The following is a 15,710-nucleotide window of genomic DNA, read 5'->3' as shown; positions in this document are numbered from 1 at the left end:
GCACGAGCAGGGGGAGAGGGGCTGAGTGAGAGGGAGAAGCGGACTCCCTGCTGAGTGCAGAGCCCCACATGGGGCTCAGTCCAGAACCCCGAGATCATGGCAGGAGCTAAGTCAGACGCTCAACCAACTCAACCACCAGGTGCCTCATGTGTTTCAATTTTAGTTAGAAAAAGACATTTTCGCTTTTTTTTTTTAAAGATTTTATTTATTTATTTGAGAGAGAGAGAATGAGAGACAGAGAGCGTGAGAGGGAGGAGGGTCAGAGGGAGAAGCAGACTCCCCTCTGAGAAGGGAGCCCGATGTGGGACTCCATCCCGGTACTCCAGGATCATGACCTGAGCCAAAGGCAGTTGCTTAACCAACTGAGCCACCTAGGCGCCCGACATTTTCGCTTTAAAACAACCCTTTAATGTTACTATATATGGTGTCTACATTCATTAATTGTTAGCATTTTGACACATGTTTTATTTCACCATATACATACAGTTTTGGATTTTTTGTTTTTTTGGCTAATTCTTTTGAGAGTCAGGTACAGACGTCATACTTTATCCCTGAATACAGTACTTGATATGCATCTGTTAAGAATATTTTCTTAAAAGTTATAACTGTCATCCTGAAGAAATCTAACATTTATTCAATATAGACATACCTTGGAGATACTGCAGATCTAGACCAGTGCTGTAAAGTGAATGTCACAATAAAGTGTGTCAAATGAATTCTTTGGTTTCCCAGTACATACAAGTTATATTCACACCTATAAATTATAGTTCATTAAGTGTGAAATAGCATGATGTTTAAAAGAATGTGCATGCCTTAATTAAAAAAATACTGATCAGGTTGGTAGTTGCTGAAGGTTGGGGTGGTTGTGGCAATTTCTTAAAATAAGATGATATTGAAATTTGCCGCATGAATAGTCTTCCTTGCAGGCAAGATTTTTCTATAGCATGTGGTGCTGTTTGATACCATTTTACCCACAGTAGAACTTCTTTCAGAATTGGGAGTCATTCCTCTCAAACCCTGCTGATGTGTTACCAACTGCATTTATGTAATATGCTAAGTTCCTTGTCATTTCAACAGTCTTCACAGCATCTTCACCAGGAGTAGAGTCCATCTCTAGAAACCACTTTCTTTGCACCTCATTCGTTAAAGTTTTATCATGGGATTGCATCAGTGTGGTCCCATCTTCAGGCCCTGCTTCTAGTTTGCTTGCTGTTTCCACCACATCTGCATTTACTTCCCCCACTGATGTCTTGAACCCCTCAGCGGAAGGGCATCCATGAGGGTTAGGTTGGAATCAGCTTCTTCCAAACTCCTGTTAATGTTGATACTTAGACCTCTTCCCGTGCTTCCCATGAAGCACAGATGTTCTTAATGGCATCTAGAATGGTGAATCCTTTCTAGAAGTTTCTCATTCTGCTTTGCCCAGATGTATCAGAGGAATCACTGTCTAAGGCAGCTATAGCCTTATGAAATGTATTTATTAAATAATAAGACCTGAAAGTTGAAATTGCTCCTTGATGTGCGGGGCTGCAGGATGGATGTTGTGTCAGCAGGCATGAAAACAACATTAATCTTGTTGTATATCGCCATCACACCTCTCGGGTGACCAGGCACATTGTCAAAGAGCAGCAGTATTTTGAAAGGAATCTTTTTTTACTGATCAGTAGATCTCAGCAGTGGGCTTAGAATATTCAGTCGTGTTGTAAGTAGATGTGCTGTCATCCAGCCTTTGTTGTTCTATGTGTAGAGCACAGGCAGAGTGGATTGAACATAATTTTTAAGGGCCCTAGGATTTTCAGAATGGTCGGTGAGCATTGGCTTCATCTTCAGGTCACCAGGCTGCGTTAGCCCCTTACAAGATAGTCGGCCTGTCCTTTGAATCCAGGCATTGACTTCTTCTTTTTTTTTTTTTTTATAGATTTTATTTATTTATTCATGAGAGACAGAGAGGCAGAGAGAGAAGCAGGCTCCCAAGGAGCAGGGAGCCCGATGCGGGACTCGATCCCAGGACCCTGGGATCATGACCTGAGCCGAAGGCAGACGCTTAACCATCTGAGCCACCCAGGTGCCCCAGGCATTGACTTCTCATCTATGGCTGTGAATGTCCTAGATGGCATCTTCTTCTAGTACAAGGTTATTTAATCTACATTAAAAAATCTGTGGTTTAGTGTACCCACTTTAATTATCTAAGCTAGATCTTCTGGGTAACTTAATAAAGCTTCTTCATTAGCACTTGCTGCTTCACCTTGTACTTTTATGTTATAGAGATGGCTTTTTTCCTTAAACCTGATGACTGAGCCTTGGCTAGTTTCAGACTTTTTTCTGCAGCTTCCTCACCTCTCTCTGCCTTTATAGAATCAAGGAGAGTTAAGGCCTTGCTCTAGATGAGGTTTTGGGTTAAGGGACTGTTGTGGCTGGTTTGATATTCTGTCGAGACCACTGAAACATCCTCCATATCGGCAGTAATCACTAATTTTTTTTAAGGATTTTATTTATTTGAGAGAGAGATAGGGAGAGCATGAGCAGAGGGTAGAGGGAAAACCAGGTTTCTTGTTGAGCGGGGAGCCTAATGCGGGGCTTAGTCCCAGGACCCGGGGATCATGACCTGAGCCAAGGGCAGACTCTTAAGTGACTGAGCAACTCAGGCGCCTCTGTAATGTTTTGTTTTCTCATTTGTGTGTTCACTAGAGTAGCACTTCAAGGACTTTTCCTTTGCAGTCACAACTTGGCTCATGTTTGGTGCGAGAAGCCCTAGCTTTCAGCCTGTCTCAGCTTTTTGGCATACCTTCCTCACTAAGTTTAATCATTTCTAGCTTTTTATTTATAGTGAGAGAGGTACAGGTTTACCTTTGACTTGAACACATAGAGACCATTGAAGGGTAGTTTATTGGCCTAATTTCAATATTGTTGTGTCTCAGGGAGTAGGGAAACACCCAAGGAGAGGGAGAGATAGAGGAACATCTGGTCAGCGGAACAGGAAGAGCACACATAACTTTTAGTGAGTAAGTTTGCGGTCTTACATGGATGTGGTTCATGTCACCCCCCTAAACAATTACAAAAGTGACATCAAAGATCACTGATAATAGGTGACCCTAACAAACATAATAATGAAAAAGTTTGACATTCTCTGACAGTTACTAAGATGTGACAGAGACACAAAATGAACAAATGCTATTGAAAAAAATGATGCCAATAGATTTGCTCGATGCAGGGTTCCCAAAACCCTTCTATTTCTATTTCTTTTTTAACCCTTCTATTTCTAAAAAAAAAACTGCAGTATCTGTGAAACCCAGTAAATCAAAGTACAATAAAGTGAGATATGTCTATATGTTATCTAATATACAGTCTATATTTAAATTTCTCCTATTCCTTAGTAGTGTCCTTTATAACTGTTTGTAATCTATTCAAAGATCACACATTGAATTTAGTTGTTATGGCTGTAATTTCCTTTTATCTTACGTTTCCCAAATGACAAAAATGTTGGTGTTGTGATATTGACATTTTTGAAGAGTCCAGGACAAGTGTTTTTCAGAATTTCTTCATTTTGGATTTGTTTTCCTCTTAGGCTTTTGAGGGTTTATACTTATTAAACTCTTAGCTTTGTAGGAGTGAAGATTCCAAGACACTTTATTTTAGACTCTTGCCTTTACATCACTAACCTACTTTGGGATTAATTTATTTGTAATAAATAGAAGAATTTCTCCTTATTAGTAAGCATCCTTTTTTTTTTTTTAAAGATTTTATTTATTTCACAGAGACAGCGAGAGAGGGAACACAAGCAGGGGGAGAGGGAGAGGGAGAGGGAGAAGCAGGCTTCCCGCCGAGCAGGGAGCCCGATGTGGGGCTCAATCCCAGGACCCTGGGATCATGACCTGACTCGAAGGCAGGTGCTTAATGACTGAGCCACCCAGGTGCCCAGCATCCTTTTCTTTTTATTAAGTTTACCTGTTATATTCTGAGTCTTTTTGATATTATTAAAAATACATGGTTTGTTACAGCTATGCCGGACTTTATTCCTTTTTTGGACAATAGACATTCTATTATTAGACATTTAGGTTGTTGCCCTTTTTTGCTGTAATAACTAACCTTGTGGCAAACATTATGGACCATAAATGTTTGGTTGGTCTTTGTTTCCTGAGTATAGATTTTTTTTTTTCTTAAGTTTTAAAAATTTTTTAAGTGATGTCTACACTCAGTGTAGGGCTTGAACTCAGATCCTCAAAATCAAGAGTTGCATGCTCCATTGACAGAGCCAGGTAGGCGCCCCCCCCAGGTATAGATTTTTATGGGGCAAATGTATTCTGGAATTTCCATGGAAAAAGTTTAAAAAGATGGTTCCCCCCCTTTTTTTTAAGTTTTATTTATTTAAGTGGTCTCTGTACCTATCATGGAGCTCGAACTCACAGCCCCAAGACCAAGAGTTACACACTCCTCCAACTGATCCAGCCAGGCACCTCTTAAATGGTTCCTTTTTAAACCAATTGAAGTTTGGTAACCCAAACTTTATTAGAAAATCAAAGATTCATGAGGGCAAGATTAATTATAAAGAATAACTTTGAAGGAAACCTCTTAATCTGTGTTACATGATGTAGCTCAAATCCTTGCTGTGCATAGCATTACTTTATTTGCTAATTACTTGTTGCTTTTATTTTTCTTTTTGGGAGAAAAGAATGTTTTGCTTCTGATACCACTTCAGAGTCTTAAGTTACAGTTCTTTGCTTTCTTTTGATTCATGAGAGATACATTTTTTAGGTTGACAGCTAGATATTTAAATAATCTTTTGTTGGTAATCAGAGACAGACTAAATCTTTTTTTTTTAATGTATTGGCAAAGATTTAAAAATACTCAGTGAGTGAAAGTGAAATTACTTGAGTATTTTATAACTCCTAGCGCTGATGGAAATTGGTTACTCTTTCTGGGAGGGATTTAGTTACTGAGTATAAAAACCTTAAGATTCTTTGACTGTTGGAGGTATATTTTAAGTAAGTATTTTGACTCAAAGTTTTGGTATATCACTATATGTGGTTTATCACTTTATTTCTAATAACAAAATATTGGCCAAATCTGAATTTCTTAATAGAGAATTGATTAAGTAGATCATATTTATAGTAGATTAGTATGTAGTTATTTTGTGAAGAATATTTCATGACACCAGGAAATGCAATACTCATGAAAAAAATTTCTTTATTATAATTTTTAAAGTAATCTCTATGGGGCTCGAACTCATGACCCTGAGATCAAGAGTCACATGCTCAAATGACTGAGCCAGCCATGGGCCCTGAAAAAAATTTTTTACTTTAATTTTATTTTAATTTTTATTATTTTTTAAAGGTTGTATTTATTTGACACAAAGAGACAGCTAGAGAGGGAACACAAGCAGGGGGAGCGGGAGAGGGAGAAGCAGGCTTCCCACGGAGCAGGGAGCCCAATGTGGGACTCGATCCCAGGACTCTGGGATCATGACCTGAGCTGAAGGCAGGCACTTAACGACTGAGCCACGCAGTCGCCTCCCTGAAAAAATTTTTTTAAAGGGTGTATATACCACAGAGGCAGTAGACTAGTAGTTGCCAGAGGTTCAGGGAAATGGGGAATTGATAGCTAATGAGTTTGGGGTTTCTTTCTGGGGTGGTGAAGATGTTCTGGTATTAGATCATAGTGATGGTTATACATACTAAAGCCCATTGAACTCTGTACTTTAAAATGGTGAATTTTATGGTGTGTGAGTTATATCTCAAATACAAACTAAAATTGCAGACCCCACATCTGTTTATGGCAGAGCATTGGCTATGCATCTATGCTAATAGCTGCTCAAAAATTTATAAATAAATTTAGTATATAAATAAATGTGTGTATTTATATTCTATAAATAAAACAATGTAGCAAATTGTTACAAAACTCTTGTTACTTCCAAGAGTCCTTTTCCAGGTGAGTAACACAGGACTTGTCTTAATTTCTCCAGCAGTTAGTTGAGACAACACAATGAAGTGCTTACTACCAAGTGAAGCTGAACTGACCCCAGTGGTGTGTGCAAAGGGTTGGTGGAGTAGAGGGTAGAGTGTCAGTTTTAAAAGTTTCCTCTACCTGGAAGATACCAGAATTTAGGACCCCATGAAGGAAGGAAACTTAGATGGTTTATATTCAACGTAAACCACATTGTTTGTACAGTTTTGGCACAGAAAATCAGCCTTATCTTTTAGGGTGGTGGCATAGCCATTTTAGGCCTATTTTTTTAACTCTTTTTTGTATACAAGTGATTGTTCCATTAATAATTTTTTTTATAACTTTCCTATTTTATACTCCTACTTCAAAAAGATTACTTTTCCATCATTTTGTTTGCTTCATCACATCTTTCCATTAAATGGGATTCTTTTATTCAGAAGAAATATTTCTTTTTTTTAAAATTTATTTGACAGAGAGAGAGACACACAGCGAGAGAGGGAACACAAGCAGAGGGAGTGGGAGAGGGAGAAGCAGGCTTCCCGCTGAGCAGGGAGCCTGTTGCGGGGCTTGATCCCAGGACCCTGGGATCATGACCTGAGCCGAAGACAGATGTTTAACGACTGAGCCACCCAGGCGCCCCTCCATTGGGTAGTTTTATAATCTAAGATAATACCAGGTCCTAGTCATTTTATTTTTCCTCTATCATAAAACATCTTATTTCATGATTCTAAGAATTATTTTATCATTATTCTTCAATTCTCAACTATATTAAAGACTAAAATTGAAAAATCCTGCAAAATGGTATATATCTACAAGGATTATGTAGCAGTGAAACAAACTGTCATCATTACATAATCATTTTTTAATTCCATACAGATGATGTTGCATCATTTTTTAAGCCATTATGTTTTTAGTACTGTATATATAATACCTTGTTCTCACCCTTCTGCTTCTAAAGAGATATTTGAACAAGTGAGAAAGGTCAGTCAAAAATATGTTAAATCTTTATGTACCATTTCAGAAAACATGGAAACCTTAAATGTCCACCAATATCTATGGTTAAAAAATTATGGTGCATTACATACGTCTGAAATGGTGCCATTTTTTTATTTTTATTTTTATTTTTATTTATTTTTTTTGTGCCATTTTTTTATTGAGTGATAACAGGATTTCTGAAGAAAGCATGGATAGGTGATTCATTTTATGTAAAATTATGTATATCTAGCAGAAAGGAAAATCTGAAGAGATGTTTATGGAATATGATCAGAGATCCCTTCCAAATGATAGGATTTCACAGGACTGACTGACTTACATGAAAGTTACTATGGACAAGTATCACTATTACAACCAAACTAATGATTGGTTAATTTGGGGGCAAAGGGAGGAGAAGAAAAACTGTACAGATAACAACTCCAGATTTTAACATTAATAGTTGACCAATTTGATTTGCTTCCTTTTAGTCTTTTTTTCTATGAAGTATTTTCCTACATTTATAAAAAGTAAATAAGTAATTGTACCTATACACAGAATTTAAATTAGGTTTTAAAAACCTTTTTTAGGGGCACCTGGGTGGCTCAAGTTGGTTAAGCATCCAACTCTTTTTTTTTTTTTTAAATCTTTTTTTTTAAGATTTATTTATTTCACAGAGAGAGATACAGCGAGAGAGGGAACACAAGCAGGGGGAGTGGGAGGGGGAGAAGCAGGCTTCCCGCGGAGCAGGGAGCCTGATGCGGGGCTTGAATCAGGACCCTGGGATCATGACCTGAGCCGAAGGCCGATGCGTAACAACTGAGCCACCCTGGCACCCCAAGCATTCAATTCTTGATTTCAGTTTAGGTCATGATCTCATGGGTTATGAGATTGAGCCCCTGCATTGGGTTCTAGCTCCAAGCTTAGTGGGGAGTCTGCTTGAGATTGTCTGTCTCCCTCTCCCCCTGCCCCTCCCCTCACTCACTTGCGCTCTCTTTTTCAGATAAATCTTTAAAAAAAAAAAACCACCTTTTTAACGACAGAGATCAAAGTGAAATAAACAAGAAGTGTGAGATAATGGACAAGGGGAATTTTTACAGGGAGTGGTGCATACAGTGAAACCATAAGTGTTCACATTTTAGCATATAACCCAACCAAAAAAAAATAAATAAATGAGAGAGTCCCTTAAGGGCTTCTCTTGAACACTACATATGGTCTCTTTGTTTTATGTAATATGGTGAATGTGGTTGTGGCTGACTGATCTTTCCTCCTTCATGAAGGAGATTCATGTATCTCCTTAGAAATGAAATTCCAGGAAAAAGGTATAAATATATAACATTTGTTTGTATTGCTCAAGTTTTGTCTCAGAGGGCTGTATTCACCCCCATGTCTTAAGTATGTCTGGTGGCCCATATTCATATGTTGAAAATTGAAAATTTATAGTTACAAACTCAACATTATTTGAGAGTATAGTAGAGATGTCATTATATTCTCTAATTTTGTTCATTTCCTTGACTTCATAAAATTAATCTTGTCAATTCTAAGTAATTCTGTCATGTTCTGAGTGTGATTTACTTAGTATGTTTTCCTTCTTGAGTCTCCTTTTCTGATTTTTCTCTTGGGGGGTAGTGACCTTCTGGTATTGAAGTGGAGGGGTGAGTTTTTCTTTGTTGGCCTCTGCTGAGGAGTTCTTATCTGGCCCTATTATTATTCTGATGTTTGTGGTCCTGCTGTGGCTTCCATTGGGTAAGTGGTCAATGTAGTGCATCTTCTTCTGTTTGTCCTTGGGCCTCTTTGGGTCCTCCTATGGGTTCAGGAACTCTCAGCTATTTTCTTCTACTTCATTGGGTTGCATGTGATCTTTGAGGCTATATTTACTCAGTCTTGACCACACTTCAATTTTTAGATGTTGGATATGAGTTATCACCTTTGAAATTGAGGCTTGTAAGGCTCTTTTCTTTTGGGTTTCCACTCAGTTTATCTGAGGTTTCTATAATCCCCTTGTGTCCACCACCCCAAGGTATTCCACACCTGCTTCTGTTGCCTTTTCTGTCTAAAATGTCTTTACTAGTGGGGTGCCTGGGTGGCTCATTCGGTTGAGCGTCTGCCTTCAGTTCAGGTCATGATCCTAGGGGCCTAGGATTGAGCCCCACATCGAGCTCCCTGCTCAGTGGGGAGCCTGCTTCTCCCTCTCCCTCTGCCATTCATTCCACTTGTGCTCTCTGGCTTTATCTCTCTGTCAAATAAATAAATAAAATCTTTAAAAAATATATTTAAAATGTCTTTACTAGCCCAGGAGTCATTTTTTTTTAATAAAGATTTTATTTTTAAGTAACCTCTATACCCAACATGGGGCTCAAACTCAAAACCCTCAGATCAAGAGTTGCATGCTCCACCCACTGAGCCAGCCAGGTGCCCCCACCAAAGGAATCATTTTTAATAATCATTTTTCTTTCTCGCTCTCCTTTTTTAAAAAAGATTTTATTTATTTGGGAGGGCAAAAGAACGCGGGAAAGCAAGGGGAGGAGTAGAGAAAGGAACAAGCACACTCCACGCTGAGTGTGGAGCCCGTCGTGGGGTTCAGTACCATGACCCTGAGGTCATGACCTGAGCTGAAATCAAGAATCCAGTGCTTAACCGACTGAGCCACCCAGGTACCCCAGTAATCATTTTTTTTTTTTAAGATTTTTATTTTATTTATTTGACAGAGACACAGCAAGAGAGGGAACACAAGCAGAGGGAGTGGGAGAGGGAGAAGCAGGCTTCCCGCTGAGCAGGGAGCCCCATGTGGGGCTCGATCCCAGGACGCTGGGATCATAACCTGAGCCGAAGGCAGACGCTTAACGACTGAGCCACCCAGGCGCCCCCCCGCCCCCCTGGTAATCATTTTTAATAGCAGTTTAGGATTTAAAAGTCTCTGTTATTCTCAGGATCTTCATTTATTTGTAAAGGGAAGCTTTTGGAATCCAGAAAACCCCTTCACCTCTTAGCCCTTGTGTTAATGCACAGATTTACTACTGCAATAGATATTACTATTATTTGCATGGTGAGAGACTGATAGCAAGGGAAAAGAAATTTTAACTTAGGCAAAGATCTTTTATTTTTGGTTAGGCTTACGTAGTTCCAAAAAGTAAACATAATTAACAACCAGAGGAGATGCTCTGGTATCAGTAGAAGGGAGAAACCATAAGAAAGTTTGATATGGATCTTCATGTACAGATGCCAGTTTGATCCTGTCAAATGAATATGCTATATTTATCTGTGTGTGTGTGAGACAGTTGGGTGGCAGGAGCAGGAACAACCAAAGCCTCTTCTCCACTGGGTTAGGCAGCCAGGCCCTCCAGGGGTATTATTACAGGTGACATGAAGGTGATTGTGTTGATAGCAATGATAACAGTCCCAGCTGTGATGATGATATCAGCAACAGTTTGACAGGATCTATAAATCCTTAGGTGCTTCTTTTCTCATACAGCTGATCATCCCTGATCCATTCCTTGGACAGGCCACAATATCCTCTTTGACAAAAATGAATCCAGTGCATTCTTTTATCACTGAAAACACACCAGTCTTGGTATTTGCTAATTTGGAAAAATGGTAGAAATACTTTTGCAGCATTTTGGAAATGAGTCCAGTCTAAGCTACAAGAAAGTGTATTGTTAAAAAATATACATGGGTACTTTCAGTGGTGGTGGTTTTAAAATTCTGTGCTTGGCTATAAAAGCCTTACAAAGTTAATGAATAATAGCGAGGAAATTTTAATATCAGCATATCATGTGATATCTATTTCATTTCCTTGTTTTGTCTTCCTCAATGAGCTTTCCCATCCTTTTGTTTTACTTAGAAAAGTAGTAAAGAAGGAGCATTTACAAGTCGTATCTTTCATCATCCACTCTTGCTTCTCCCTGCCCCCAACCTCCACCTTGAACGTGTCTGTGTCTTCTGACTCCCCTCCTTCCCTTTTGCTTAGCTGCCTGGCTGCTTGACTGATGATGTATTTTAGATGTCATTTTAGGGTGTTTTTGTGTTAAGATTTTATTTTATTTGCCAGAGAGAGCACACACAAGCAGGGAGAGGGAGAAGCAGGCTCCTTGCTGAGCAGGGAGCCCAGTGCATTTCTCGATCCCAGGACCCTGGGATCATCACCTGACCTGAAGTCAGACGCTTAACCTCCTGAGCCACCCAGGCATCCCTCATTTTAGGTTTTAGAAAGACTTTTCTGAACAAGACTTGGTTAGACACAGGGAGGCTGGGAGGTGGGAATTTGAGGTGGTGGGATATGGGGATGATGATTCCACATAAAACATGAATTAGGTACTCATTCTTTTCCATCATAATTTGTAAAAGTTAACTACAGTGATTATGCAGGTTCAAAGATGTTGATTTACTCTGTCTTGAATGGGGTATGCTCTAAAAAGCATTCATCTTTGTCTGACTTAGATGTTTACTTGTATCTGATGCAGTAAATGTTTATTGACTCAAGAGTATATTTATTCTCAAAGAGAGAAATTTCGCATGTATATATTTTGGAATTATTACAAAGAATTTCTAGGGAGATGTTAATTCCAGACACTGTATTAAACTCTTACAATTTTACCTACCCAGGACCCCTCGTCCAGTCATTGTGGAGCCTATGGAGCAGTTTGATGATGAAGATGGCTTGCCGGAGAAACTAATGCAGAAAACCCAACAATATCATAAGTAAGATTTTGTTAAGATATTTTAGATATGTGATATCAAGGATATTATCACATCTGTTATCAAGTATTGTTAGACTCTAAGGTGTTCTGTTCAGTCATATAATCTGGTTAATAGAGTGGCCTGGTCTACATGAATGGTATTCTTTTTTTATATATGGATAGAACATTAACTTAGAATTCTGAGTCTACTTTTATAACTGGGACGGGTGTGGGTAGGTAAAACTAACATATTTGCAAGCATAAATTCAACAAATACTGGAGGGCTTTTGTGCTAGGCACTGTTCCACGTGCTGTCAGTGCAACTTTGAGCTGTTTTTGTGTTCCTACTGCTTATATTTCTGGTGGTGGAGTTATACAAGAAATAAGGAACCAAAAATTATAAAACATATATTAGGGGCACCTGGATGACTTAGTCATTAAGTGTCTGCCTTCGGCTCAGGTTATGATCCCAGAGTCCTGGAATCAAGCCCTGCATCGGGCTCCCTGCTTGGCGGGAAGCCTGCTTTTCCCTTTCCCACTCCTCCTGCTTGTGTTCCCTCTCTCACTGTCTCTATCTGTCAAATAAATAAATAAATACATAAATAAAATCTTAAAAAAAAATATATTGTGAGAATTACTATTTAAAAAACTCACATAAGGTGTAAAGGCTTAGATCAAATTGTATGCATATTTAAAGTTGATTAATACTGGCAAATGGTTTTCCAGAAATATACCAATTTACATTCCTTGGTGTATGTATAAAGGTATTTTTCTTCATCATGACGAAAAGATGGATGTATGATTTTAAGATTTGATAGCCTTTGTTCAAAATGATATTTTATGCATGTTATTTTAATTAACGTTCTTTTAGTGCAGTTGAATGTTTTTCTTTGTAGTTGATTTAAATGAGAAATATGAATACTTGTTATATGCCTGGTGCAGGAGATGTGTCAGTGAACAAAATAGGCCAGAAATTCATGCTATGTGGGGGGTGGTAAGGAGGGTAAACAATAACATTAGTAAAACAAATACAGCAGAAAGACTGGGGAAAGTGGATGCTGTGGAGCAGAGTAGTGTGTTCTTTGTACGGGTGGTTTGGGAAGTCTACCTAGTGGGTGACATTTGATTAACAGCTTGAAGTAGTGGGGAGGAAGAAGCTAGCTATGCAGGATCAGAAGTGGGCTGGAATAGAGAGAATAGTGATCTCAGCAGAGGAAATAGTACCTGTAAAGGCCTGGAGGGAACTCTGGCAAGTTCTAGGAACAGTAGAGAGGCCAGTTTACCTGGAGCATAGTGAGTAGGGAGGGGAAATAGTAGGGAGGAGGTAGAGATAGGACCTTGGGAGGACTGTAGATTGTTTTGCCTTGCTGGCTGTTGAACTGACTTGTATTTTATGAGTAGTGACTTAATCGTAAATTTAACAGTAGCTTTTTTGGCTCCTGTTTTAAGAATAGATTTGTAAAGAACCAAGGATGGAATTGTGGGGGATAGTAACTTAGGAGCCTGCTGAAATGGAGGTCACAGTGGTGATGGTGAGAAGTGGTCAGATTCTGGCTATAGTTTGAAAACAGACTTTGGATTTTGCTGATGGATGTGGGATAAAAAGAGTTAAAAGCATGATTATGTGGTTTTTGGCCGAAGTAAGTGGAAATATGGAAATTGCTAATGATCTGGAGAATCTTGTAGGAGGAGCATTTTTGGGGGAGGAAGTTCAGGAACCTTGTTTTAGACATGTTAAGTTTGAGATGGTTTCCAAAACCCAAGTGGAGATGTCAAATAAGTAGTTGGATTTGCATCTGGAATTTAGATGAGCTTTCTGAGCTACACTTACCACATGTGATAGATAACTATGTCAAAGGATTGAGCCCTGGAATACTCCAGTATATAGAGTTGGGGAAGCATAGAAGGAATTAGCAAAGACAAGAGTGGAACAGTCATTGCTGTAGGGGGATCAACTGGCAGTGTGTTCTGGAAGCAAGGGAAGAAAGTATTTTAGGGGAGAAGGATCAGTAGTATAATCAGTTGTAATTCAGAACCATTTTAATTTCTCATACAATGCTATTTTTCAACGACTTACTATGATTTCCTAGTCACTTGACTTTTTTGTTGGTTATAGTTTAGCATTACAAATTTGAACTAGCGCTTTGGATTCAAGAATTAAGAGAACTGGAATTATAAGGGTGTTACAAAAAGTGGAATTTATATGCATATAGAAATATTTATTTATATAATTTAATTACCCAGCAAACCTTACAAGATCTCATATTTCCGGTTTTGCTACTAAAGAGTTATGCTCAGATTGGAATGTTCACAAAGGCTAAGTGCCATGATTCAAATTTAGTTCTAACTCCTCATATCCATATTGTTTCAGTAGTGTTCCCCTTGGAGAAAATGAAGATTTTTTAATATTTGTGATTATAGTCAAAGTCTGATTTAGGAACTACTGACTAATAAATCTTTCAGAAAAATGAGTAGGTGGTTGATCTCCCCTATTCCTTTCCTTTTTCCAGTGTTTTAAAAAGAAAATGTCTAAGTCTTGTTTTTAAGTACAGAATACCAGATCATGGTTAACTTTGATTTTCCTTATGTACCTCTGAAAATCTGTAAAGCTGTTTCTTGTTATTACATATTTTCTTCTGTGACAGCCTCACCTTTTATGTCCCAAATTTGTCTCACCTACCCATCTTTCCCTCCCCACCCTAAAATAAAAGTTAAAATTTAGCATTGCAAGGCCTGTATACTTTCATTGCTGGGGTAGGGATTATGTTTTTACTAATATTATTTATTTATTTATTTATTAAAGATTTTATTTATTTGACAGAGATATAGCAAGAGAGGGAACACAAGCAGGGGGAGTGGGAAAGGGAGAAACAGGCTTCCTGCAGAGCAGGGAGCCTGATGTGGGGCTTGATCCCAGGACGCTGGGATCATGAACTGAGCCGAAGGCAGACACTTAACCATTGAGCCACCCAGGCACCACTACTAATATTTTTTAATAGAAGCTATGATAGGCGAGAATAATTGAAAAAATTCTTTGAATTTCAGGTACATTCATAGATCATTATTTTTTTAAAAAATTTTTTGGTCATTTGTTTGCTGAACTTTTATTCATTCATTTAAGAAATAAATGTTAGGGCGCCTTGGTGGCTCAGTTGGTTAAGCGACTGCCTTGGGCTCAGGTCATGATCCTGGAATCCCGGGATTGAGTCCCGCATTGGGCTCCCTGCTCAGCAGGGAGTCTGCTTCTCCCTCTGACCCTCTTCCCTCTCGTGCTCTCTCTCATTCTCTCTCTCTCTCAAATAAATAAAAAAAAAGAAAGAAATGTTAAATGTATACAATGTGCCAGATACTGTGCTAGGTTCTTGAGGTACAACAATTAACAGACATATTTATAAGTGAGGCCTTTATTTTTTGGCATAGCCTGTTAACCTAGCACATAACACTCAACTGCTTGTATTATCCCTAAAAGTTACTACTTTTAGAAAAAAAAATTAATTCTAGACAATTTAGGGTATATTTGATTCATGTGTTGCAGATTGCCTTATCTAAAATTGTTTGTTGAGTGAAAACCAGCAAGGCCTTATTGAAGGTGATAATTAGGGGAGTGCAGCTTGTAGTATCAGATTGCTTAGGTTCAAGTCCTGGTTCTGTTCTTACTAGCTGGGCATCCTTGGGCAGTTTCTTAAACTCAGGGTTGTTAAAACATGAATTATAATACTGCTATGAGGTAAGTCATTTCGAGTACTTACTTACCTGACACGGTGACATAAACATTGTAACTGCTTAGTAAATGGTAGTCCTTATTATCTTATTTGTTGTTTTGACTTTTAAACATACATTTCTGTATGTTTTCAAATGTAAACTTAGGGAAAGAGAACAGCCGCCACGTTTTGCTCAACCTGGGACCTTTGAATTTGAGTATGCATCTCGATGGAAGGCTCTTGACGAAATGGAAAAGCAGCAGCGTGAGCAGGTTGATAGAAACATCAGAGAAGCCAAAGAGAAACTGGAAGCAGAAATGGAAGCAGCTAGGCATGAACACCAATTAATGTTAATGAGGCAAGGTAAAAATGGGTTTTCATATAGATATGGTATGTTTTTTTTTCTTAAGGCTCGTTCGTATTT

General features: G+C 38.5%; 1 protein-coding gene across 1 annotated transcript in view; it reads left to right on the top strand.

The window, feature by feature from the left end:
* Positions 1-15,710, top strand: part of PSPC1 (paraspeckle component 1) — a 69,584-nt gene that overhangs the window by 12,002 nt on the left and 41,872 nt on the right. The window contains exons 3-4 of the mRNA XM_028105007.1: positions 11,512-11,607; positions 15,453-15,649. Coding sequence (XP_027960808.1) covers positions 11,512-11,607; positions 15,453-15,649 — 293 coding nt within the window. The remainder of the gene's footprint in view (positions 1-11,511; positions 11,608-15,452; positions 15,650-15,710) is intronic.

Source organism: Eumetopias jubatus, unplaced genomic scaffold, assembly GCF_037043125.1.
Source record: "Eumetopias jubatus isolate StellerSeaLion01/CBP00866 unplaced genomic scaffold, mEumJub1_p1.0 scaffold_3, whole genome shotgun sequence".
NCBI classification, from domain to species: Eukaryota; Metazoa; Chordata; class Mammalia; order Carnivora; family Otariidae; genus Eumetopias; species Eumetopias jubatus.
Note: the sequence above shows the minus strand (reverse complement) of the source record. Positions and strands in the feature narration are given on the sequence as shown.